This window comes from Sparus aurata, chromosome 20, assembly GCF_900880675.1.
Source record: "Sparus aurata chromosome 20, fSpaAur1.1, whole genome shotgun sequence".
NCBI lineage: Eukaryota > Metazoa > Chordata > Actinopteri > Spariformes > Sparidae > Sparus > Sparus aurata.
This window is the reverse complement of record NC_044206.1, coordinates 21,211,018-21,238,605: the sequence shown is the minus strand read 5'-3', so window position 1 is coordinate 21,238,605 and position 27,588 is coordinate 21,211,018. Positions and strand designations below refer to the sequence as shown.

At 43.9% G+C, this 27,588-nt stretch overlaps 1 protein-coding gene across 4 annotated transcripts in view; it reads right to left on the bottom strand.

Moving 5' to 3' along the window:
- fmnl1b (formin-like 1b) overlaps positions 1–23,676 on the bottom strand; it is a 31,448-nt gene extending 7,772 nt beyond the window's left edge. The window contains exons 1-16 of one of the 4 annotated variants that reach the window (XM_030401322.1): positions 22,803–23,676; positions 11,914–11,997; positions 11,195–11,278; positions 10,329–10,402; positions 9,941–10,024; positions 9,629–9,772; positions 8,779–8,866; positions 7,693–7,769; positions 7,475–7,568; positions 3,977–4,051; positions 2,133–2,243; positions 1,862–2,011; positions 1,677–1,778; positions 749–992; positions 401–646; positions 202–326 (exon numbers count right to left, since the gene is read on the bottom strand). In XM_030401322.1, the coding sequence (XP_030257182.1) occupies positions 202–326; positions 401–646; positions 749–992; positions 1,677–1,778; positions 1,862–2,011; positions 2,133–2,243; positions 3,977–4,051; positions 7,475–7,568; positions 7,693–7,769; positions 8,779–8,866; positions 9,629–9,772; positions 9,941–10,024; positions 10,329–10,402; positions 11,195–11,278; positions 11,914–11,997; positions 22,803–22,952 (1,932 nt within the window). In that variant the 5' untranslated portion in view covers positions 22,953–23,676. Of the gene's footprint in view, positions 1–201; positions 327–400; positions 647–748; positions 993–1,676; positions 1,779–1,861; positions 2,012–2,132; positions 2,244–3,976; positions 4,052–7,474; positions 7,569–7,692; positions 7,770–8,778; positions 8,867–9,628; positions 9,773–9,940; positions 10,025–10,328; positions 10,403–11,194; positions 11,279–11,913; positions 11,998–15,925; positions 15,962–18,472; positions 18,572–22,802 lie in introns of those variants that run through there. The other 3 variants (XM_030401321.1, XM_030401324.1, XM_030401323.1) reach the window with 3 other exon arrangements.
- Positions 23,677–27,588: the final 3,912 nt, after the last annotated feature.

Below are 27,588 nucleotides of genomic sequence, written 5' to 3'. Positions count from 1 at the left end.
GCCGGATAAAAACAAGACTAGTAAAATAAAATACTGTTATTACGCAACATTCACTGAAGAAAGTGACTTTTATTCACCGGCATGACTGAAAACTGACAAGACAAACAGCTGGCGAGTGTTTAAATCAGACACATGTTTTATTACACCGTCTTAATCCCAGTACGCTGCAAACAGTCGTCTGATTTCAGGAAGCGCTCTGACCTCTAAGATGTGCTCGTCGTCCAGCTCGCTGAAGACGGTTCCTGTCACCTGGTTGGATTTGAGCGCCTGCCAGTTCAGCAGCGGCATTCTGTATTTGGTCTGAATCGGTTTCTTCTTCTTAAAACCTGCAAGACGGAAATTAAAGAAACGTTCATAAAGGAAATCACGTTAATGGATCGACCTGGAGCTGTGGACTCACCGGAGCTGCCGTCAGTCAAACCCCCTCCAGGAGGCAGCGGGGGTGGAGGAGCTACCGGTGGAGGAGGAGGAGGAGCGGGAGGAGGAGGAGCTGTAGTTGTGACTGGAGGTGGAGGAGGTGGAGGCGGAGGTGGAGGAGGAGGCTGAACCGTTGCTGCCTGCAGAGGAGCCTCAGTGAGGGGAGGCTGAGGGTCTGAGGAGGGAGCAGCGGCTCCGCCGTCGTTCCCTGAATCAGTCTCGTCTTCAGCTGTCAGAGGAACAACGACAACGTTAGTTTCACGTTTGTAAAACACATGAAAGTTAAACTGGCACCTCGAACTAATTAAATATTTGACTAATCTGCTCTGACCTTTCTGGACCACGTGCTGGATGACGGGGACCACCTGGAGGTCCAGGTGACCGGAGGTGGAGCGCTCCATCCGGACCACCCCTTGCTCCACCAGATCCTGGACTCTGGACTCCAGCTCCTTCAGGGCCTGAGTGGACCGGTCCTTGTCTCTCTCCTGCTCTCTCTCCCGCTCGCGTTCAAGCTCTCTCTCTCGCTCTCGCTGCTGCAGGAGAGTCACCTGAGAGCACGAGTCACGCAGACTCTCCTACGACGGACACATCAGGGAACATCAGGACACATCAGGGAACATCAGGAAACATCAGGACACATCAGGGAACATCAGGAAACATCAGGACACATCAGGGAACATCAGGGAACATGGGGAAACATCAGGAAACATCAAGACACATTAGGAAACATCAGGAATCATTAGGACACATAAGGGAACATTAGGAAACATCAGGGAACATTAGGACACATCGGTAAACATCAGGACACATCAGGGAACATTAGGACACATTGGGAAACATTAGGACACATCAGTAAACATCAGGACACATCAGGGAACATCAGGAAACATCAGGACACATCAGGGAACATCAGGGAACATCAGGGAACATTAGGACACATCGGTAAACATCAGGACACATCAGGGAACATCAGGGAACATCAGGAAACATCAGGACACATCAGGGAACATCAGGGAACATCAGGGAACATTAGGACACATCGGTAAACATCAGGACACATCAGTAAACATCAGGACACATCAGTAAACATCAGGGACACATCAGGGAACATTAGGACACATCAGGAAACATCAGGACACATCAGGAAACATCAGGAAACATTTGGAAACATTATCTCTGTATGAAAACAGCTTTCTAGTGTCAAACTCTGCACACACATCACTCTACACACTGAAGCTCAAACATTGAATATACTCCACCTTTAGGAGCTCCACCTCCTTTGTGGTCTGAATGAGCTTCTTTTCCAAATCTGAAACTTTCTCCATCGCCTCCTTCTCGTTCTCCTCCAGCCTGTTGTTCAGCTGAGACACAGAAACACAACATTCACATGTGTCTGGCAAAGCTGGACTGTGTGTTTTTATGCTGTGTGTGTGTGTGTGTGTACCTGTGTGTTGTGCTCCTGCAGCTCCTCCATGTGCTCCAGCAGGGCGTTCTTGGTCTCGGCGTCCTCCAGCAGAGCTCCCACATCGAACACGTTGTCCAGGTAGGCCTGAATCTGCACCAGCAGCCGGTCGCTCTCTGTGAACTTCAGCTTCTGCTCGGCAACACGGGAAAAAAAAACATGTTGTGATTTGCAAACTGTGGATTCGTCTGCACTCTGAACAGCAGGATGGATGAAATGTCTAGTGACTAAAAGGGTTAAAGGTCAAACCCACCTCCAGGTAGTCGTCCAGCCCGTGGCGGGTGAACTCGTACTGCAGGTGGACCCTGAAGTTCATGTTCTCCACTGAGTGAACCACGATGTTGATGAACTGCATGCAGGCCACCTGGTGGACAAACAGAGGTGATGCACGCTGCCGGTGACACAAGGTGAGGAGCGTCTTCAAGTGAGATTATTGTGGAAGGTAACGATTAGATGAGTCAGATGTTTCAGCTGTGATCAGGTCTGTTCGACTTCAGACTATAGAAGAGTTTTTTCCTTCCATACAGCGCTGCAGTAATAATCTGACCAACAGAAACTTCATCAGGAACTATTTTGAAAAATGATTAATCATTTTAGAAGATGAATATAGAAAGAATGACAAACATCTGCTGGGTTCAGTTTCTCAGATGTTTTTCTTTGTCTTAAAGCAACAAAATCTAACTTCTTACGTTAATTGTTGAGTCTTAAATCACACGTTGTCAAATACTGACGTGCTCGGAAGAATCTGATGATTTCGGGACGACACTCAACAATCAACCATCTTTCACAGGGAAGTCACATTTTACTTTAACGCGAAACTCAACATCTTATTTCCAGACAAAACAACTGACTGACGTTTTGTGAACCGCAGAGCCTCCATCATAAAGACATTCAGTCTCCTTTTCTTTCTTCTGCTTGTTTTTTCTTCTTTAACAACAAGTCGGTCTGGAAATGTTTATTTCACAGTAACGGCACAATTATTAAGAAAACTCATCATGACTCATCTGTAGTTTTAAAACATTTCTCTGATTCATAATTGACAGTCTGACTCATGATGCACCGGAGATAACACCTTTTTTTTCCACAACGTTTACACTTCTCGCTAAAACCTGGCACCTTCGTTACCCACAATGCAACAAAACCGCTGACAGCTCATCTAGAGAGTCCTGTGGGTTGTGCAGGTAGCAGCTACAGTAGCCTGCAGGGGAGATATCAGTCAGCACGCTTCTCTCCAACTGCACGCCGAACAACTTTTATAAATAGGTTCGGGAAACAAAAAACCGCGTCTCAAACACCTTTTTTTCCCTTTCAGCCTCGCTTCTCTGCCTCTCGTTTGAAAACAGGAACCAAAGGGTCCGGCTGAACGAAGAGACGGCTCCAAACTCTGAGTCTCAATTTAGAGTATCGTTCCATCCGACGCCGGTCCGTCATCCATCATCTTAAAACCTTCATCCATCATATTTAATAATCTCCGCTCTCTGTTAGCGAGCTGTCGTTTTCAAACGCTCCATCTTCAGATTCATCAGACACAAGTGGCGTCACTTGAAGACGTTTTATCAGCTCTCCTTTTAATTACAACGAGATTTTACTGGTGATTATAAGCAGCCGTATCAGATGACCGGGGACCGGTGTCGGGTGGAGCGCACCGTCGAGTTATTAAACTCCTCTCTTTGTGTGGTATTACTTTACATGAAATCACATGTAGCCTCACAGGGCGGATGATGAGGGGTGTCGATCAAGTGATTAAAGAAAAAATGATTAGTCTTTTTTTCCCCTCCGATCACTTCTATACAGTGAAATCCTCTTTGTTTGGCTGAAAGTTAGATAAATGTGCAGCAACTTTTAACCTGCTAGTGACTCTCCTACACACCTGACTCATGAAACAGATGTGCAAAGTATTTTTTCCTGTTTGGAAACAGTGAAATATCGACAGACAGACTTAAAACAACAAAGAAACTAACAAAAAGAAAGTTATTCAGGTCATCGTGTCTCAAGTCCAGAGTCTTAAATGTCCACGTCAAGTCTCAGGTCGTTTATTTTCTTGTGCAAAGACATTCAGACGGTGCCTGGACTCTGGACACGCAGGAGCATCTTTACCATGAAGTCGATGTTGCTGTCCTCCCTGCAGAAATACTCCATGAGCTTCTCGAACCGACTCTTCTCCCCACACACCTGCAACACATTCATTTAGAAACAGATCAGATGAGGATGAGTGTATCTACACATCTTTTGGTTCTTTTAATTGTGTTTCATGATTCATGGTGTCGACGTGTGAGATCTGGGTGAAGTCCTGCGAGACTTTCTTCTGACGACAGACCAGAAAAAATTAAACATTTGCATGATGTGTGCTCCGTGTTGTTCACACACGGGGGCAGTGTGCGCACACAGAACACGGATTATAAAAACAATATTACAACAATCCTTCCAACAGCCTGGCAGGACTTTACATTCTTCTGCACGCAAATCACACATGCACCTCAGCGAACATGTGATCTGGATGTGGTTTGTGTTTCGGTTCATTTATTATTATTTTAAGTCCTTTTTTTAAATCATTACCTCGAGTTTGTGCACAAGCATTACACTTGAGTAAACTGTACAGAGCTGGCTTTACTCTGCAAAGTAGAAGCACTGAGTCCAATTCTTTACTCAAGTAATATAGCAGAGGAAATGTACTCTGAGACTATTAAACTTAAAGGTATAATCAGCAGGATTTGTCCCAGCTGTTCCTGAATGCACCACAAAGACAGCTGATTGTTGAGTCTCATTTCCAGGACGTCAAATCGACACATGTTGGGTCGGTAAAGCGTCTCCAGCAGCAATGAAGTGAGAAAATAAGAGAATCCAGGCAGAGACGAGACGCTAACATCTCCCTCTCTGTCTGTATTCGTCTTGTACGTCTTTGTTTCGTCTCGTTACGTCCATGTTGGGAAAGTTTTGAAAATGTAAGGAGGAGAAAGCAGAGATATTTGTGTTCAGATGAAGGGAGGAAAACTCAAAAGTTGTCTCCAGTAAAGTACTGATGCCTGAACAATCTACTGATGCTCAGTAACAGAGTATTTGCACTTCACTGATCAGTCTCTTTATCGATATTGGCCTTTAAATCTATCAGGGTTGATCACTTATCTGTATTTTGTGAGCACTTGTTGTCACCAGTGGTAGTTTTGATGTTCGTGTTGTGTTTGTTCTGTCTTGTCTTTGGGTTTTTAAGTGTTTCAGATCATGATGTTATTGTCTCCTGCGCGTAAGAACAGCGGAGACGCCGAGCGGGCCGACGTGGATCCGACTAAATGAAAAAAGACACGATATGCGAGTCGCTCCTTCCTCCCCCCGCTGTTCAGGTTCAGCCGAGCCGAGACACAAACACAAGTGGAAGGCGATAATAAAAACCGACTACGCGTCGTCTCGCGCGGGGTAATTGCTCTATCACACACAGACGAGTGTGCTCTTCATTCTGCCGGCGAAACCATTAAAGAAACAAGGCCGCCGTGTTTGTTTTTCCTCCCCGCAGAGCAGCGAACGTGTTTGTTTGGGGGAGGAAAGCTGAAAAAAAGTGGCTGAATGATGATTGTGTTTTCTTTCACTAACAGCTCAGCAGATTCCCCGTCTCCTCCATTAGCGGTGCTCCGTGTCTGTTTGTGGTCTTTTTCACTCTGCCTCCCCCCCCCTTTTTTTTTTTTTTTTTCTTTTTTTGCCCACTCATGTCCCCTAAATAATGCAGCATGCCAACCCGACAGCCTGCACGGCCCAAAACAAAGCCCACGATCTGCTACCGAGGGACACATAAGCCAGCAGCTGGCTCGGCGCCCGCCTGCCTCTGCTTTACCAGCCATCTATCGCTCGCTCCATCTTCCTCCGAGTCTCGCCCACACACACACACACACACACACACACACACACACGTCGGCGTTGCACCAAAACAAGAGCCACTCAGTGTGATACTCAAGTCGCCGCTGTGGTAACTGATGCTGGACTAATCAACCGGGCGAGGTGAAGCCTGATGCTGCCAGAGGGTCTGGTACTACAAACTGACGGCTTGTCATTTCTCACTTCTTTTTTTTTCTTCTTCTTCTTCTTCTTTTTTTTCACAGGATAAGTCTGCTGACGTTTACAGCTTTTATTTTATTCCTGTAAAACGACCCAAACCGACAGTGAAAGTGTCCACGAGCAGTTATTAATCGACGCTGATCCGCAGAAAGCTTTAGCGTCAGAACTTCAGATGAGACTCGAAGATTAAATCTGTATTTTCTGTATTTTTCTGTCAATAAATCACATAAAAAAAAAAAAACACAGAAACAAACGGCGAACACGCCTCATCGATACCCAGAGTCTGATTTATCTTCCTCCTCTGAGCCGCAGAGCTCGTTGTTGTTAGAAACACGTTAATGAGCCGCACTACTGCAGGCTGACGTGTTCCTTCATTACCACGAACACACACACACACACACACACACACACTGCAGTTTAGTTCAATCCCACACACACACACACACACACACTACAGTTTAGTTCAATCCCACACACACACCGTCCTGCTGCCACAAATACGCACCGGAGCGCCAAAACGTGGATTCATCCGCTGCTGAAAATAGACCCTGACAAATTGAGTTTCCTCCTGTTTGAGCAATGTTTAATCAGATTGTAAAGGTCATTTTTCAAATAAAAATAAAGCCGTTTTAAAAGATCTACATCTTTAGTGCTGCACTAAAGGTCAGGAAGTAAGGATGGACGGATGGATGGACAATTCCTGGCCCTCCGTGAACCACATGAGACCTCATTTCAGAAAAACTGTCTGGTAGTGAATAAAACATTTCTTGATCCTGTTTGAATTGTGTTAAAATCACAGTGAACGACCGCTATACAGCAGCCGTTCACACCAGAGCCTAAATTAAATTGTCAGAACTTATTTTAAATGAAATCCCAATAGAAGCTCTGCTGCTGCTGATCTCGTTGCCGGGCAGCTTTCTAACATCCTTGACATCCACTAATAATAGCCGCTCCTGGTTCAGGTTCACTCTCCGCCCGTCTCAGTTGTTGTAGCCGCAGGAGGCGACGGCTCGGCAACAGTTGCTGGCTTTCCCAGGCAAAGTCGAGAGGAGGCCGAGGGGAGGTCAGAGGAGCTCAACAAGCGCGTCGCATATTTCCGCCCCTTCAGTCAGTTTCCGTCTGGCGCTGTGACAACTGGGCCGAGCAGCTGACGCAGGGGGAGGCAGGTGGGGCCGGGGATCCCCTTAACCTGCTCTGAAGTGCTTTAAAGGGCTGCTGGTATGCGGCTGCTGTGACACGAACACCACTTCTAAGTCAGGCATAGTTTAGAATATATACATCGGGCTGTGGGATGAGTCATCCCCGCTGCTCGTACAGGAGGACGGCCTGGACACGGACACATTCATGAGGTGGAAATATCTTTAAGGACGACGGAACACAACGTGTGTGTGAATCCTTCAGACACAAGAACTGTAGAACTGACAAGATGACACCAAAAGCTGAAGTGGAAGTGACCAGCAGGGGGCGACTGCACGGGTTGTCAGACTCACTTCCTGACAAGTTCATGCATGTAAACGCCCCGATGATGTCGCTCAGTAAAAGTCTACGAACCTCTTTGAAGTTGTCGAAGGCGGAGAGGATGATGTCATGGCCGCCTCGCACCAAACACACGGCGGCCAGCAGCTCCAGCACCAGAGCTTTGGTCCTGAGGGGAGTGATTGAAGGCACGGTCATTCTTCTGCTTTAACTTACAGATGTCATTTTACAGGTTTTGTATTTCAAAACAAAAAACATGCGCTGACACACAGATTACAGTTCACGCTGCGTACCTCGGGTTTCTGTTGTTGAGGCTCAGTGTGATCTCGTTGACACAGCAGGGATGCTTCATCACCAGGTTGAACCCAGACTGACCGCACGCGCACACACACACACACACACGCACACACACACACACACACACGCACACACACAAAATAAGAAGAGAAAGTGTTGACCTAAACCAGATTTTAATTCAATAATAATCATTAAATTTACATAATTAGATACAAAGTCAAAGTAATAAGATACAGTTGAAGTCAAAACTATGAAACTTATCAAACTTTTAATAATACAATTATGACTTTGTTTGTTTTAATTCTTAATGATTAAGAAAGTCAACATTCTCAAATTGTTTTTACTTCCAGTCACAATTTTGGCTTCTTCACATTTTCATTTCACTAAGTTGTAATTTTGCCTTAGTTTGAATTTGGAAGTTATATTTTTTTCTTTATGTATCTTAATCATGATTGGAAAAAAAATCTAAATTCTGAATTTAGTCTCTAAATTTTTAATGACGTATTAGTTCCTTTTATTTTCGTAAGTACGCATCTTTTAGTTCTGATTGCAAATAGTGTTTTAGCGTCTCCTAATAACACATTCAGATTTGTATTTCTTAACTTCGTAGCTCATAATTATAGCAGTCTCTCTTAAATATGACTGAATTTTCACTTAAACTTTTTGACTTTGTGTCTTAAAGATCCACTTTGTAAGACAGCAGATTTATGAGTCTCATTCGGTCCCAGAGTGTCATTATTTGATGAGTGAAGAAGCCCTGAGGGGCAGATGGGAAAAGATTTAAGGAACTTAGACAGATAATATAAAGCAGGTATGTGAAACCTTTTTTAATCAACACTGGAGAGAAAAATACTCAGATCAGACTGAGAAAAGTGATCGCCAGGAGAAAGTTCTCGCTTGTCCCTCCGGGCTTCCGTAGTTTGGAATGAGATTAAAAAATCATGTAAAAATTATGAATGTTTACACATTAGTTTCAAGTGGCAGAAATGGTCTTCAACACATTCTGCATCTGTCAAACACGACAAACAAATTAAAGGCCGTCAGGAGACAAAGATTTCTTTTTTGCAGGTGCTCTGAAGTACCTGATAGTTCATGATGGCACGTAAACACATGATGCAGAGGTGAACGTCGTCTGTCTGGCTCGCAGCCCGAGACGTCCTCAGGGCCTTCCTGTTTCAGAGAGACACACGAGAGACGCTGCAGTTACGACTCTGTCCTGCCGACACCTGCAGCCTGCAGCACACAACCTGCACATCACTCATCCGCTCCTGGATTAGAATGAAAGTTGCCGTGGATACGAAGGAGCGCTGCAGACAGACGCCCACCTGTGCAATGAGAGGTTCAGGTGTGTGGAGACATTTCTCACATTCACACTCGAACAACACACACTCAGTCCGAACAACGCCTACACACACACACACACACGTATTAGGTATGACAAGAATGCAGTCGCTTCAGATTAGATGGTTAAGATTGTGTGTGTGTGTGTGTGTGTGTGTGACATCAACCTAAACGCTCCTTGGCCTTCTTCATGTTCTCTCTGATTTACTGTCACAATTTATCAAATTGAAAAAAGCCTTTGACAGTTCAAACTGGTTAGACATGACAACAAAGTGTGTGTGTGTGTGTGTGTGTGTGTGTGTGTGTGTGATATGAGCCAGGCAGCCATTTTGTTTGTTTGACAGGCTGTTTTTCTGTATTGATTGAACCGTCGTTGGATGTCAGACACAAACTGTGTCATCCGTCGAAGCGGATTAAGAGCGGTTTGTCAGAAGCTGTTGGTGTGGACTGAACCGACTCTGTGTTTAGATAAAAGGTGTCTGTGTTTTTATGTAGTTGTGTAGTTGTCGGCTTCACTGAATAGCCAATAGTATGTGGACACTCCTGGTTTGGGCTGGACTTTGTTATTCCCGTCACTCGTCGCTCACTGACCTGACTGTGAAGGTCTTACTGGCCTTCAAGCCGCTGTGAGTCGGGGAGTTGCTGGCGCTTCTGCTCAGATCCTCCGCCGACTTCTCCAGAGTTTTGTTTTTGTCCGTGGGCAGCGTGCCGTTGTCCAAAGTGTCCGCGTCGTACCTGTGAGTCACAGAACCAGAGATTACTCTCACGCTGACGTCGCCCTCAGACGTGCTCAGGAGAGATTGTTTGATTACAGTGACGGGAAGTGAAGGAGATAAGACAGAAGTGGTTCAGACTCGACCGTTCCGGGAATTAACAATAACGTCGTTTCTAGCTGATACCTACGTGACGGCGCTGTGGGCGAACGACAGATAATCCACCAGGACGTCTAAACCTTGATTTTCCTCATTTAGGAACTCCTGAGCCCAGCTGCAGGGAGGGAAGACATTCAGTGAGACACCAGGAAACAGAAAACATCACAACAGATCACATCTTCTTGTCTTGTGGATTAAACACATATTAAATAATTACACTGTATTAAAATGTAGATGAACATATTTATTATAAAAGTCTTGAATGCTTCAGTTAAACAAACTGATTTTGTACATCTGTGGACATCAAACTGTCTGCTGGAGTTTTATCAGAAGCTCTTTTCTGAATTTAGCAGCTCAACTTTCACTTGAATCCCCACAAAGTCCTGTCTTCCGGATGAGCGTCGGCGAGCGAGACTCACCCGATGTAATTGGTCCGGAGGGAAATCTCCAACTCTCTCAGGATCTGAGTGGATTCCTGCACGCGTCTCTTAAACTGACAGAGCACATGAAGCGACGTTACAGAGGTCAGCAAACGGTTAATTATTCAGAAAACACGACAAGATGCCAAAACAGTCCGGTGTTCTGATTTGCAGAGGATTTAATAATTAATCACGATAGAAACAAAGAGCTTTGTGTGAGCAGGATGTATGTGTGTGTGTGTGTCTGTATCAGGTCGTCTGATGAAGGTCTGAGCACCGAGCGGTTGTTGTCACTTAACGTAATTGCAGATTCTATCATCTTAATGTGTGGCTGCTGCGTTTTCACTTTGCCTGGCGGTATATAATCCTCCTCCAGCCTTTAGTAGATCCAAGATGACTCCTGATGAGCTGTACGCAGCCAGTTTATGTGTTTTTTGGTTCTTTCATTAGCATTTTAAAACAAGTCTCCATCTCCTTCAGCTGTTTGGGAGAACGCCGCGACGCTGTTTCGCTCTGAAGCTCCAGAAATGTTCCGTGGACTACGAAACTTCACCTGACTTTCCATCAGCGTGAGGGTGAGGACTGACTGATGACCGAACTTTTTGTTTTCTGCATGAACTTTTCCTTTAAAGGCGCGTTCTCCCATGATAACGCTCACTTTCTTGTAAATGTTTGCGCTCGCGTCTGAGATCGCTTCTCTACGCTGACAGTATCGCCTGTTTTCAGTCGTCGGCCGCAAAAAGATAAAGACGTTTACCAACTCCATTTTTCCTGGGAAACACTCGGATAAAATGATTCTTTCATTGTTTTCACACCAAACAGAAAGTCGACTCGAAGCCGAGCGGTGTGACGTGAGTTTATTTCACCTTCCGGCTGACTCCTCCGTGATCCAGGTGACTCTTCAGCTTATCCAGATAGGCCGACGGTGGATTCTTCACTTGAAACCTCTCCTGAAGACGCAAAGACACACACACACACACACACACGACTAATTATGTTTGATTGCCGCTGCAGTGAGGAGCGGGGGTGCAGAGGGCACAGCTCAGCTCAGCCAGTTTGATTACACAGCGTCTCTTATGCAAATAGATCTGATCTTAACAAGTCTCCAGAAATGATTCAACAGTGGTGCAGCACACACACACACACACACACACACACACACACACACACACACACACACACACACACACTCTGACCATTAACTGAACATTTCTCTCAGTTCTTTTTTTGCCCTTTGCCCTTTCGAAGGATAAAATCATTACCAGCTTACAGAAATCAAAGTGAAAACGTTCTGGCTTCGTTTTTGTGGAATCATAATTAATGTTTAATTATTAACAGCTGAGTGAGTCACAGTGTGACGGCGACAGGTGTCCTCTGTCACTCTCTCGTCATGACTCGGGTTGTTATGGACCCCCCGTGGTTACTACGGTGATGTACAATATTAATGAGCTTCCTCCTGTGTGCGTGTGTGTGTGTGTGTACATACACGTGGTTTCTAATGTTCTGTATTCACATTGTGTCAGTGTATTGATAGAGCATGAGCCAATAATCAGGTTGTTGGTGTAGATCTAGAGCTCGGACTCGCCTGGTCGCAGATCAGGTCCCACTTCTTCTCGTTGTCGTACTGACTGAGGATCTTCACCTTGTCTGGAGGAAGATTCATCGTGTTCTGAAAACAGGACGAGAGAAATTAAACCTGCTGCATCACAGACGAGAATTAACAAATGTGCTCTTTATTCATCTGGTTTAGTCATTTTTAAGGACAACCCTGAGGACTGTATTAAAGTAAACTAGATTAAAGGTGCTAACTGTAGCTAACTGTAGCTAACTGTGGCTACCATTAGCTAGTTAGCTCAGTTAGCCATGCAGTTAGTGGTTCAGACTGGGAGCTCGCTGGTTTTTCACATCCTGTTGATAATCTAGTACATTGTTTTTATGCTTTTAACTAGAATTCTGATGTAATACCAGAATTCCGACCCAACTGAAATCACTAAAGTCACTTATTGTCTGTTGTGTTCTGCTGTAGGTGACAAACCAGGCACGGGAAGCATCTTGTTAGTTGTGGTACTGAGAAGTAAAGGTCCAGTGTGTAGGATTAATTGGCATTAGCGGTGAGGTTACAGCCTGCAACCAACCGAACACACCTCGTCTCTCTCTCCTACAGTGGCCACAGTGTGAACGTCCCTTCCTGGAGCCAGTGTTTAGTTTGTTTGTCCTGAGCTACGGCACAAACATAGTGGACTCCTTTTACCTCAGATATAATAGGTAACAAAAACACACTGATTCTTAGTTTCAGCTAATTACACACCAATGAAAAACAAAACATAATATTCACCCGTGTTGTTTCCCTGCAGATCTTTCACACTGGTCTTAAAAATGAGCCATGTTGACATTTGCAGGTAGGTGTTTTTTTTTGTAACTGTCCAAAGTGCTTCTGTCAGCTAACAAGCTTATAAACTGTCCAACCGGCAAACTGTGACACTTTTTATCCACCGGTGGATGTTTGTCAAGTTGCACTAACAGATAATAGAAAGCTACTGTGCAGTCCAGCTGCAAGTCTTATCCTCTTTTTTTATGTTGCGCCTCAGGCTGCTGTCGGCTGCAGTCAGTGTCACCCTGAGCCGGTAATAGCAGGGTGACGGCTACTGCTTACCGGCGAAATAACTTCTTTGTGGACAGTAGAAATGTCTCATTGTTATGTACTGACTTTTTACTTAAAACAGAGTACAGGCCATGTGATATTTAAAGCGGATACGTATGAATTAGCAGACCAGACACCAGGTGTGAGTTTCTGCTGGGCTGACGAACGATAGATTCATCATCAACATCGGAATGTAAGTTCAAGTAAGGCAACAAAGTCCTGCTACAACTTTTTTGCTGCGTACTTGCACAGTTCTCCTTTTCCATGACTAATCTACAAGAGAAGTCTGTTTGATATCACACCATTCAGTCCGATCTAAAGGTTCCTGTACGCACAGGCAACGGTCACAATCAAATGCACTCCCACCAAATCAAAAACTAATCAAATCAAATAATCACAACCTTTATTTTCTCTAAATAATATTTACGACAATCTGTTTCCAGACAAACCCAACTAAAAGTCCCCCCAAACTAACCATACTCCCAGAAACACTAGGACAACAAACACGGGACCCCCGGACACGTCACCGCTGTGGAGCCTTCTTCAATAACACATGGCTCCAGTGTGAAGGAGTTCACTGTCACTCAGAGGGACATTACCGTCCTCTATAAGTCACCAGTCTGAGTCACTCTGAGTCAGAGGTCCTCAGTGTCTCTTAAATGAAGCGTCCCTGGTCATTATCGTCTGTTGTCACGACAGAATAACAAGCGCGTTGCTACCTCGACGTCGCCCATCACCATCTCATGAACGCGGACCGGAAACATGTTAAATAATGATGAGGAACACATTGAAAATGTGGCTGCTTGTGTTCTTTATCTTTATCGTTATCTTTATCTTTATCTTTAAAACGCAAAGTCAGAATTTGTTTATAAACCCTGGCTGATGGTGGACTTTGATAAGAGCACACGCCGGCACACTGATCGGCCTGAAACTCGTGCCGCCAGCTGATGTGGTCGACGACAACTTCGTGTTCGTGAGTGATAAGAGAAGATCTGCTGTCTCGACCGTCTTCACAGAGTTTCTGAGAAGTCCAGATGAAAGATTCTACACACACACACACACACACACACACACACACACACACACACACACACACACTTCACAGCACGGCTGGTGCCCCATATAATAAACGGCTTCAACAGACACATCAGCTGGAGTAATTATAACCCGCAGACACGCACATGAAACTGGGCTAGTCGACAGGAGACACCCACTCAGGGACGACTCCTCGCTTTGTTTAAACGCCACATCATCCTCGTCCTCCCGCCCGGGCCGCCCTCACACCTCCTGCTCCCGCGTGAGTCGCTGAAACTGAACAACTCGAGGCGACCGTCACGAGGCCGGAGAGAGAGCGAGGAGTCATCATCAACACTGACTCAGTCTGCTGAGGAGCGTCCAGCAGTGGTTGACTAAGCGGTTAAATGCTGCGTGCTTCAGAGACGAACCTCGACTGGACCACAAAAACCAGCTTTTAAATAAGAGCATCTGTCGCTTTAATGAGATTGTTTTTTAAAAGCTGCAAAAACATCTCAATCGTAGCACGGTATTCAGGCCGCATGGAGATGCTTTTCACTCCTGAGGTAAAAATCAGAAGCAAAAACACAGCTACTGCGTCGACGTCATGCCTGCCGTGCAGAAAAACAGGCCACAGCAGATTCCAAACGGTCCAGTAAATCAATGATGCTGTGAGGCTGGATGGGAATCTGATAAATCAGGTCTGATGAATGGAGCTGGGGGGTCAATACGTGCCGGTTGTGTTTGGCCTGATGGATCTATTAAGCAACACAAACAGAGAGAAAAACAACCCAGGTTTACTCTTCAGGAGCGAAAAGGTTTGACGGGCCTGAAAACAAGCCTTCAAACCTTCGGAGCAGGAAACTGTCACGACTACAAACTGAATAATCTTCTTAAAAAACATCAGGTTTGCACCGATCGACCCGATAAGTACTGGAATCGACCTGTCTGTAGCATTAGGGGTCGACCGATACGGCTTTTTTAGGGCCAATAACGATTATTGAAAACCGATTTTTGGTACTATACTTAAGTATTTCCATTTCTTCTACTTTACTCTTCCTGTCCACGACATTTATATGATAGATTTAGTTACTAGTTACTTTGCAGATTCAGGTTATTAACTGTGACGTGTTACCAATCAGATGTTGTTGTGGGCGTGACATGGTGTGAGAGGACGCTGCACATTTTTAGATTGGTTTTAGATTGAGCCCACCAGCTCGAAATGAAAGAGAGAAACTAAATATTTTATGTTATATACCAAAAGTATGTGTGCTTGATCTGCTGCACCTACATTCTAGCCACCTGTCACTTTGAATAACTCCAGGGCTGAGCAATATAGCATTGAGATAATATTACTATATTTTTGCCGACATTACAATACCAGGGGCGGTTCTAGGGGGGGCCAACAGGGGCCAGTGCCCCCGTAACTCTGAGTCTGGACCCCCCTGTGGCCCCCCTGACAGGGAGTCTGCATCAATAATACAATGACAGATTTCTTGCAATGATTTTGTTCTGAAGGGAAAGGCAGAAATAAAGTGTCTCAGCAGTTTACTACCCAATCAAAATTGCTGAAATTGTAAACACTGCTTTGTCTGAATGAGGGATTTATCCTTTTTTCCGGGTTGTATGTGCCCCCTTACAAAAAAGCCGGCCCCAACCTGGCCCCCCTATTAAAACTGGTCTAGAACCGCCACTGTACAATACACAATATATAAATCCATGTTTTGTCATCTCCTTAAAAACACTTCATAACTGCTACTGTAGGACAGGGCGACAAAGTCAAATATCAACATATTTTGGAACAAATACCTCAATATCAACATGAAAACCATAATGTAGGGTTGATTATCGACTTGGTAATCAACCCAATAATCATCAGTAATGGCAATATGAAGTAGGTAAAGTAAAGTTTATAGCATATAGTTTAGAGAATTGTATATACAGTGGAAATAGACGTGGACATGGCGGGTTGAAGAGGGGCATGACATCAGCTCTCATCGTCTTCGGGTGACTGTGATATAAAGTCGGAGCTGTGAGGGAACACAGTCCTCAAGATTCAGACTTTAATGAGGTTCACTTTTTTTTCTCCGCAGCTTTTTGGCGGCTGTGTGTCCTTTGTGGATCATTTTAACACGCTGAGTTAAGTGTGAGAGCATGTGGCCGTTCCTCGCCACGCTCAAATTGGCGCTCTCTCCGTGACAACCTGCACAGAAGCTGCCTCAGTGTCCTCCACGCCGCCAAATCCCTCTCACTCTGCTTCGACTGTTACCGATTTGAGAGGCATTAAAAAAGTGAAAATGAGTGACCTCCACACCTGCAGTTAACTTGTGACTGAGCTGAGGTCATTTTAACGTCGCAGCATTAATGTGATGCGTCTGTAATCCATTTAAAAGGACACCGGAAGCAGCTGCTGAATCTGGAGTACGAGGCTCAGACTGGAAGCAGGAGAAGAAGACAATGTGTTGAATCCGGCAGACAGAAGTGGAACATTTCTTGTATGTATGTGTGTGTGTGAATGATGCATGGTGATGCAGTCCTGAATACTTAAACATGCTGACGTTCCCAAAAAGGACGGATCAATGGAATCATCATGTTCACAGAAACGAGCAGCGTTTGCAGCAGCGGCTGAATTATTCCTGCCGCGTCCTCGTTCCCTCTTTCCTCCCGTCTTACACCGACGAGGCTGACGGTTTTTCGTGTAATCCGACTCCACTGCATCACATGTAATCATACTGATTACATTTTAGGATCAATACATTTATTTGACGGGAAATAGCTTCAGATTTCCCACCGTAGCTAAATGAACTGTCTGCTAGACAAGTTTAACAGAACGTAAATACACTACATGGACAAAAGTATACGGACACCGCGACACAACAGGCCTCCAACCAGTCGATGATTTGTTCAGTTTTAACAAGGAGGGACGTTCGCTGCAATGCTGGTCAACACACACACACACACACACTCACACACACACACACACCGCACTTCCCAGTGGACATAGTTGCAGGATACCTTCACCATAACTGTGACAGGCAGCAGTGTGTGTCTCTCTCTCTCTTGCAACTTTACATTGTAACTCTTCACTTTGATCATGAGGGGAGCACAGCTCGGTCTCCAGGACAAAATGTCAGCAGTTAACATTTCTGCAAACCACGGATACGTCCAAGGTCGACATCTGTAGCAAACGCAGAACATCGCGTTCACATTTTATGCATGTTAGCTGACTTTCACATCAGGGTTTGGGGTGGAGTTGTGGCTGACCGCAGCATTTTGGCTGGATGCAACACACGACATGAAACAAAAGAGTCTCCTGAGGGAAAGTCCACTGTAAGACACATCCAACCAGCACCGACCTGGACGTTTCTCATGATTTATCCTTCTGCACTTGAGGTGTGCTTCAAGAAGTGACGGTTGAAGAGTAACTACGACCTCAAACCTAGAAGCATAAGGCCATTGAGGCTCAACATAGTGTAATGTAGAGATTATCATAGATCCAAGATGAAACAAAAAATGCACACTTACAAATTCGTCTGCTACATCAGCACCACAGACAGCGCGATGGATTAATCAGTCAACAGCAGAGCCAGACTCGGCTAGAGTCAGTCAGATACTGGATCAATGAGTCAGACGGTCGAAATCTACATATTCAGATGAACGCCGGCGTCCCAGCTCGGATCGCCTCCTGTCACCACCCGTCCTGTCATTCCAATAAAGGTTACTAACCAGGCAAAATATGCGAGAGGTTTTTCAGGCTCCCGTGCAGCCGAGTCAAGTCCACATCCAACTGGAAATTCAACAGATTCTTTCGCAGAACAAAGTCTTTTTCTAGCTGATGACAGGGCCGTCCACATACTTTTGGTCACGCGGAGGCCCTTGTGTGAACAGCAGCTTACAATAGAACAAAACATGTTGAATGATATATAATGTTAGACAACATCGTCGTCTGATATGTGCCGATATGAAACCTTTTTTTCTTTTTATGCTCGGGGCTTCATGAAGTTTATAGTTTCAGTCCACTTGGTACGCAAAGACACGTGTCACTTCCTGGTGTAAATGTAATCCTGCTATCAGTTCTATCAGTTTGACGACTCTTTAACCTGCTAACGAGTGCGCGGATGCTCTCACCCTTCCGTGTCTCGGTGTGTAAATACACAAAACCACAGATGCACATTTACAATTCCACCCACTGCCGCATTCCCTGTTGGGAAATATTCAAAGTGTTATGTAAAACCTGGAGAGGAAAATGCGCTCCATGGAAATGTGGCTGAAGTCAGCGAAGCGTGTGAACACTGGCGGCGGAGTCACTCAGGACGACTGTGGCAGCAGATTTCTGTCGCTTTCATATCGATTCAGTCTGAAAACACTGCAGTGGCATCAGACGCAAGCATCGTCTAATGACTGAAGCATCACTACAAACCCAGGCTAACCCAGGCTAACCCAGGTTAACCAGCTCTCTGCCCTTAACCTCCACCCTCCAGATCCAAACCTCTGACACTTTCTGTCCTTCTCGTCCATTTGAGCCTCTGCAGAATGAGACCGGCTGGTTTGTATGCAGAGTATCTTCTCCACTTAACAGGAGATCTGCCGTGCAGACTCAGCAGAAGATGGAGGGTGACTTGATAAAAAGGAGGAGGAGGAGGAGGAGGAGGAGGAGATGATCTATATTTGGTGGGATACACTGGTGATGTAGCAGAAAAAAGAAAAAAAAAAGCTGCTGCTGTTACACCGGGGGACTGTGATCAGGGTCGGGTAGGAAGGAGGATTTTAGCTGCAGCCGACAGTTAAACTGCTGCAGAGTCACGCCTGTTTTTTATGCCCGTGAAATACGACGTGGAGCTGCTGCAGCAACACGCATGTTAAGGAGGGAAAACCTGCAGCACAGTTGGCACAAGATGTCTGCTGCTGTGGCATTAATTCAATGCACAGGTCGTCACACGAGTCGGCTCCATCCCCGTCTTTTAGTTCGGTCGGCACTTTATGCTGCATTTTGCATGAGTGTAAAGTGTTTTAAAAAGTGCAGTGTAAATAAAGCTCTACTGACGATTACCTCCGGTGCGACACAGATTATATTTGCTGTGTACGATATGGACATGCACCGTGAGCGCAAACATGATATGCAAACGTCTCTCTCCATGCAAAGCAGGAGATGAGAGGAGAAGCAATGTTTGTATCAGGCGAGGAGATATCGTAGACACGTGCAGACACGGCTGGTTCGAACGCGCCTCAGAAAAACATGTTCCACGCAAAACAGTGTTGTGTACTTTTAGTGTGAGTCCACATCTCGTGCTGTAAAGTTGAAAAATGTTCTACTTTGAAAAAATGGTGAGATGCAGCACATCATTTGCATGGCATCACGTTTCTAGCGACACATCTCGATGCGATCGGCTGCTAATGCTCCACACAATGATCTGTGAGACAACAGCGGGCCTGCAGCTGTGTGGTCACACGGGTCACATTCGTCTCTTTCCTGTTCCAACATGACAGTCCTCTCTGCACCGAGCTCCGACGTCAGCCCCATCCGTCACCTCTGGGATGAACTGGAAGTGCAACATCTGACACCAGAGGAGCGCAGACTCTTAAAAGCAGCAGACAAACGATCATAGTTTTGGAATGAGGTGTATCATATTCACACGTGGATGTACTGATATGCTAACGTGTCCAAATACTTTTGGCCTTGTAGTGCATTTCAGATCCAGATGACACGGATGCAAATAAAATGCATATTAGTAATCAAATGATTCAGATCTCTAAACTAGAGGGCTGTGACACTTTCCAGTGAAGCATTAACGTCCTCCTGTCGGCTATTTAGAGTTTAATCTTGCATGTTTAATACCGCACCACACTATCAATCCACAACTCTCAACAGAATGAATGTTAATAAATGTGACTAAAGGTATTCAGGACGATTGTCTGGGCAGAAGAGTAACATTTGCTTAAAGCTAACTGGGAGGTTAAACTACAAAACATCTGCATGCCCAGCTCCTGGCTGTGCCTTATATAACACTGTTAACTAAACGTGTCACACTGGGAGAGCGTTAACCTCTTTCAACACTTAACGATCGTCCAGCTCAACACTGCAGCATCCATTAACAACCCGCTGAGGTCACGTCCTCGCTGTGGTGGCTGCCACTTTAGGACTTTTAAGAGTGGAGGAGATCTATTTGTTTGGCCATTTCAAGCCGTTTCGGGAGGAAATAAAGGGCACTTTCCCTTGCACATCGCCTCCTCGTTTGCCTCCCTCCACCGGCTCCCAGTTAGATTTCGTAATGATTTTAAAACGTGTCCACTTGACCTCTGAGCTCTGCAGATGGAGCCCCGCTGGTCACTCACAGGTCACAGTGAGTGACAAAGGGGGGTCAGGGTTTTGCTTTTAGAGCCCCAAACTGTGGAGCTCTCTGCTGAACTCAGACACACTTCGCCCCTCGTCGCTTTTGAACGGCATCTTAAATAATCTCTCTTCGTGTAAGCCTTTGGAAATGTTTAATCCTTGTTTTTTATATCATCTGCCTTGTCTGGTTTTATTTCTCCGAGTTAAACACAAGCTGTTCTTGTTGTAAAGGTGCAATATTTAAGAATTGGCCACCTGTTGAATTCACACTCAAAGCAAAAAGGGGGGCAGTATATCACCAAAGATACTGCTAACTGCTGCTAACTGTAGCTGTTAGCTCAGTTAGCCGTGCAGCCAGCAGTCCGAACTGGGAGCTCGAGCCACCGAGGGAGTGTTGTTGTTTACATCGCTGGTGCTTTAGCTGGTTAGCATGCTAACTTCAGTAGAAATCTGCACAACACAATGCACAGACTGTTATTTTTCACATTCTGTCGACAGTTTATCAAATTTTAGAATGTTTTCATGAATAAATTCTAACATATCGGACCTTTAAATCTGATCAGGTGTATTTTTCACGTGTGGAAGTCTCTCTGCTGCTTCTTTAGGCCACAGTGGAGTGAAAATAATATCTAACTGTCGAATTAACATTTCAGTGGGAAAAATGTCCTTTTCTCCGATTGCTGTTAAGCTGTAATATAATTCCCATCACCTAAATGTTTAATGTAATGGGATTCAAGTTTGATTATTACAACTAAAACCGTCTGATTCTTCAGATTTAATGAGCTCATCTTTGGTCGTCTGTCCTACAAATATAAAGGAAACCAGCTGAAATGTTTCGGACGCATCTCGATGACGGAGAACAAACATGAGCTCTTCTGCAGAGGTGATCAGAAGTGTTTTATGCTCACACTCATTGACTGAACTGTCTAGGTGGAAGACGGGAGCATCTATCAGCTGTAATTGATCCCCGTTCACCTTCAGGAGGGAAAGAAGGAGGCTGTTTTTGTGGCTACGCTGACTGACAAGAAGCCTGAGGCCTGTTTGTGTTTAATCAAATGACACATCGGCTCGACGTGATGTCACATATCGCCGCGCACCTCGGAGACTCTGAGAGCTGATAAGACTGAAGGAATGCAGGTCACCTTACAGAAAGAGGTCTGGTCACATATCCAACATAACTGCAGACTCAAATCTGTCTCTCCCTTGTGTGGTTTTCTGTCACCGTGCAGGCAGAAGTTTAGTTTGTCACGGCATGTTGTTGTAAACAGGAGACAACTAACAGCTCAGTGAAGGAGGTAATAAAAAGAAAATCAAGTTATGTCGTGGAATGCCCGCCGTCGTAAATGAGTTTAACGTTGCGGCTGAGTCATGGAGGAGACCTGGCAACGCAAAATACTCAACGCAAAACTCATGAGTGACTGCTGGAGATCTCATTCCCAGACTGTGGGTGTTAATCTGCTGCTGTAACAGCCTCCACTCTTCTGTTTTCAGGGATTTGACACGAGAGCATCGGTGAAGTTGGACACGAGACAGTCCGCATGTGGAGCGAGCTGCTGTGCACGGCCCACTAAACTTCTCTTCACTTATTATTTTCCTTTTTTGACAGTTTCCTGTTGCTGTTCGGTTCGTTTCAGGCCAAAAAAACACTCGGATAGGTTGAGAAAACTGTCCCACGTAAACCATACAACCTGGCTGTTTTCCGATTTAATCAGAATTTAAGGTCACCAGATATAGGATCAGCAGGAAATAGATACCAGCTATATAAACACGGATGACTTGTGAGAAAACCATTCCTGGATCCGTCCCCTTATCGAAATCTGCAAAAGTGGATTCTGTTCTGGGCCGAGACTCACCCTCCACCCAAGATTGGTGGAAATCTGTTCTGTAGTTTTTGTGTAATTCTGCTGACAGACAAACAAACAAACAAACAAACAAACATGGGTGCAAACGATCTGACCGAGGCCGCGATAGACCAAAAACTCTGAACTATCTGAGCCTGTCAGCTGAGACCAATTTAAAACCATTTTAAAAGAGGTCTCAGGTTTAAAAACACCTGAATCGCCCTTTAAGATTTCTCCTGAATGGGACTGAGGGGCGTTGACCAAACCAAGTCCACTCGGAGTGTCCACATACTTTTGGTTAGATCATCCAGTGAAATCCAGTTCTTCTTTAGAAGCTAAATCTGAATCTGTGTCAATGTCACAGTGAAGTTTAGTTGCACCTCTTACCGAACTGTAAACAGATCTGACCCCTCCACCCCCCCATCATTCTTCCTCCAGCAGACCATGCAGTGAGCCTAATGCTGCAGTAAGCTCCAGCATAAAGGACCTCTTATGTATCTTTCCACAGTGGCATTGTGTACCTGGCACTGCGATAAGCTTGTCCTGAGGACGTGCACATTTCCAACATATTCTGAATTCTTTGTTTCTGTCTGCTGTTCGCCTTCTGCCGCCCTTCTTCTCCGCGGCAGCTGACAGCCGAGACTCACCAGCACGGTGTTGAAGCGCTGCTCCAGCTCTTCTTCAGGTGGCATCGGGAGTTTGACTCCCTTGGTTTGGCCCGTGGAGCCCGGGGGGGCCGACGCCGCCTTCCCCTCCTTCCCCGCGGGTGCCTCCATGCTTCCTGCTGCATTTCCCATCAGTGGTTATCCGATTGATCCAAGAAATACACATACAAATAAAAACTGCTCCAAAGAAGCAGCTGAAAAGGTCAATAAGTGTTCAGTATCTAGTTGTTTACAGTTAATGTTCTGTGAGGCCCGTGACCTTTCGTTGTTTCCATGACCCCGGTCTGTTGATCCATGCTGAAGTAGCTCTCATGACTCGTCCATATTCTCAAACAAGGAGAAAGCTGGGGGATGAAATCCACCCGTGCCTCTGAGCGAGATCCTGGTGCATTATGAAACCCTAGAAAGAGGGAAGGGGATATCCTGAGAGTGACGGACAGAGTGACAGCTGAGCGAGTGAAAGAGAAAAATAGGGGGAGGAGATAGAGTTCAGAGCCTGTCGCTCTGCACACACAACACCCGGCTGCAAGAAGACAGGAAAAAAAAAAGGAAGATTAACAAGAAGAGGTTTCACTTCTGAGTTCCCCTCTGCTCAGGTGAGTGGATAAAAAAAAAAAAAAAACTCTGGAGGAAACTACTCCAGGAGCTGCAGAGCTGTGGGGTGGTGAGTGTGAGCCGGGGTGAGGAAGCCCTCCATCTGCTGCTGGATGCTGGGAGTCTCCGGGACTTTGATCTTCATGTCCCGAGGAGGAAGAGGAAAAGAGGAGCAGGCAGAGATCCAGCAGGCAGCCGCTGAGTCTACTCCAAACAGGGACAGAGAGACCGAGAGAGAGGCGGCGGGCGGCTCAGGCATCAGCTCACACACAGGAGAGCACAGAGCCACCTCAGCTCTCTGGGTCCTAACGCCTCCATGTTCAGGGCGCCGCATTTCAGACACCAAACAAAAGAAAGTTCATGTTCGAACGCCAACTCAGGAATGTAAAGGCTAAATGTGATGAATTTTCTTGTCAACAAATCTGATGAAAAGACCAAAACAATTAACTAATCCTAAGAACATGTCTTATCTGTGTATTTCTTCCTCTGAGCTCTACTGTCGTCCAAAAATATATAAAAAAACACATTAATGTGCCACATTGATGTAGCTTATTAAAAAACTGACACTGTAGAGGATGTAAATACTCAGTGGTCCATCAAATATGGAGTATGAATTTCTGTTTGAGCAACAACTTCTAAAAACAACACTGACCAGTTGTTCAAGTAAAGTAATTGGATTTTTTTATTATTAAACCACAAAAAGTTGAGGTGTTTTCACAGATCAGAAGGAGCCAATCGGTCGATAGAATTTAGGAAATATTAAGTGAGTAAAACTTGGCTGTTTCTGGGGTTTTCATGTGACAGACTACACGGAAAATACAGACTAATACAAGGAATGTACTTCAAGTCATGCATGAATAATTGGAAATGAGCTGCGATCAAACCAAAACTCACTCAAATGTCTTTAACACTAATACGATTAATCCATTTAATTGATCGGCCTCAGAGTGCGTATTGAAGGCTGTGTAAGAATGTCTGAACTCCCAAAGCTGTGACACACAGAAACAAGACTTTGTTTTGTTGCGAACGTTGTCGTGTTGTTAAGTTATCTGCATTTTCATGAAGACATTCTGACATGTCACAGTCAGAGAAGGACACGTTTGAATAGGAGAACTTGTGATTCTTATTATTTATCTGCTTTAGTTTCGGGCTCCTGGTTTTGTGCATACTGTTTTATTTAACTTTCAAATAAAAAGTAACTGAGAGGATATGTTGTCCTTGCAAAACTAAGTGAAATATGATAAAAAATTATACAGGAAATGCTTTCAGGTTTAGTCTTTGTCAATATGATGCATTTATTAATTGAGACGAGGACGTTTATATGACCGTCAACTGCCTTCACAAAATGTTGTGTTTGTGTTGTAGTGCATAATTCTTAATATCTGAAAGCCTCTGACGAATACGATCACATTAAACATAATAAGAAAGCTAAAACTGATGAAAAATGAACTGAATGTTAATGTTTTTCAATCATAAAAACTACACTGAAACAACTGATTCTTGGTTGCATGAAAGCCAGAGCTTGAAATTGAATGATCATCAGTCTCTTGCTCAGCACGTTAAGGACAGTTTTCATTTACATGAATTATGAATCGCATCAAGTTGGAGCTGTAAACTGTGACGCTGCAGACTGTCGTTGCTCTGCAGGTAGCAAACAGCCAAACAGTTTGGCAGCTCACTGAACCGGATCATCTCTGTGATCAAAGCCTCATTCATACCAACATGTTGCTTCATCACTAAACTCCGTAAAACCCCCCGTGTGCTCACAAACAGCAGTTGTAAAGAGGATCACACGCTAATCAGGATCATAAGTTGTGTAGCAGCGATGACATAACTCCTCACACAGAGGGGGGACTGTTAGCGAGCAGGCTGCTGGCCGCAGAGCGACTGGACTGTTACTGGAAGGTGGAGGCGGTTAATAAATGATGAGTGTCACACTGATACCTGTGTGTGTGTGTGTGTGTGTGTGTCTAGCCACACCTGGTCAGCAGCACACAGGGAACAATGACATCATGAAGCTGAGGAACTTTGTTTACTGGTTTACAGTTTGGCAGAAATTAGACGATTGATGGTGAGTTCCTAACAGGTGAACTGAAGTTTCCCTCTGTATGTTGTTGAGTACGTTGAGGTGTGTCCTGTTTAAAACTGGTTCAGAGAGAACTTTACAACACTCCCACACACTCCAACAAACATCAAAACCTCTAATCTGTATTATAATCATGATATAAGATGATATATCGTCCTAGATTTTGGATATTGACGCAAGTGTTGTCATAAACTTGTAAGCTGAAGTCATATTCTGACTTTACCAGACTGTTCCACTTGTTTTAATACTCTAATACTAAATACATACATATATATGTCTATGTATATATATGTGTATATATATATATATATGTATGTGTATATATATATATATATATATATATATATATATATATATATATATATATATATATATATATATATATATATATATATACATATACATATACATATATATATATATATATATATATATATATATATATATATGTATATATATATATATATATTATATATATATGTATATACATACATATATAATATATATATATATATATATATATATATATATACCTGATATATATATATATTCAACAGTCATCAATACAATATTGTTGCAGCATCAATATAGAGGTATTTAGACAGAAATGTGATATCTGATGTTGCCGCCCTGTTCTGACATTAAAGAGTGCTTTTGACAAAATTTCTATAAAATATAGAATATATATTTTGTGTGATATTGTCTTAAAATACTGCAGTATCATTTAAAGGCCACATGAACTGGGCATGTTTCAACCTTTGACAGAGGTTGTTATGTTGTGCAACGCCGTCATGGAATTCATAAAGCCTGATTGCAAGAAAGAAAAAAAAGGCTACAAGAGAAGCAAAAACTGTTAATGGATCAATCAGTCAGTTAGTTTTTCGTTTTTTTAATGTTTTGAATGGTCAGCGTTGTTGTATAGTGATGATCAAATGTCTTGTAACTAGTTTTTATATTGTTATAATGTTTATTTTCTGTCTCCTGCACAGGGACGACAGATTTAAATAATCTTAAAGCTAACTGTGCTACAGCTAACGGCTGTGTTCTGTCCCTGTCTTATAATGCTATTTAAAGCAAAAAATGTAACTACTATCACATTCCATGGATTTGCATTGTCTTGTTTCATTTTCTTTGTCTAATGTGATATCTTTGGGCTTTGGCTTGCTGGCTGGACGAAAGAAGAGACCTGAGGACGTCAGCTTGGACTCTGGAAAACTTTCTGACATAATTTGGACAGAAAAATATAGAAATTAATTTTAGAATGTGTATATCATACTCTCATTTGAGGACTGTAACTAATGACTGCTTTCTCGATTAACTGATTATTGTTCAGTCTATAAAAATGTCAGAGAATGTTGAAAAATATCGACCAATGTTTCCCAAAGCTCAAGATAACGTCCTGAAATATCTTATTTTTCCTAAAACTTCAAACATATTAAGTTTACTGTCACAGAGGAGGAAAGAAACCAGAACATATTCACATTTTAGATGCTGGAATCAGATGATTTTGACATTTCTGTTGGTTAACTGTTGCAGCCATTATTTATTTTTTTTTTCATTTGAATCTCTGAACGAATGAGTGATGGTGCTGATGTACAATCTTCGTGTGTGTTGGTGCTGTATGTGTGGTATCGTCTCTCTGTAACAAATATAACACATTAAACTATTTCTATAATAAGGGCGACATTAGAGACGTACGACGTTGCTGTAAAACCTTATTTTATCAGTGTTTCTGTCAGCTTCATAGAATAAGAACATGTTTTAAAGACAGAGTAGCACACAGCGCCTCTGCAGCAGGCTGACATCTAGTGGTCAGAGGATCACATTACAGCAGAGAGCCTGCAGTCGCCTCGAACTCTGATCTCCTTTAAAAACTGGAGGTGAAACAGACTAAATGAGAGCACTGTTTGCAAAAACCCTTTAAAAATATGGATTTTTTTTTGTATATTATGATCATAAGAAAAAATGTGTCGGTTTATAGACTGTTTTTATACTAAAAGGGGGGTAATTCATTTTCTGTGAACTCACTCAATACATTTCTCTGCAGTCAAACGCGAAAAGGTAAAAAACATGTGTTTGTTGGTTGTT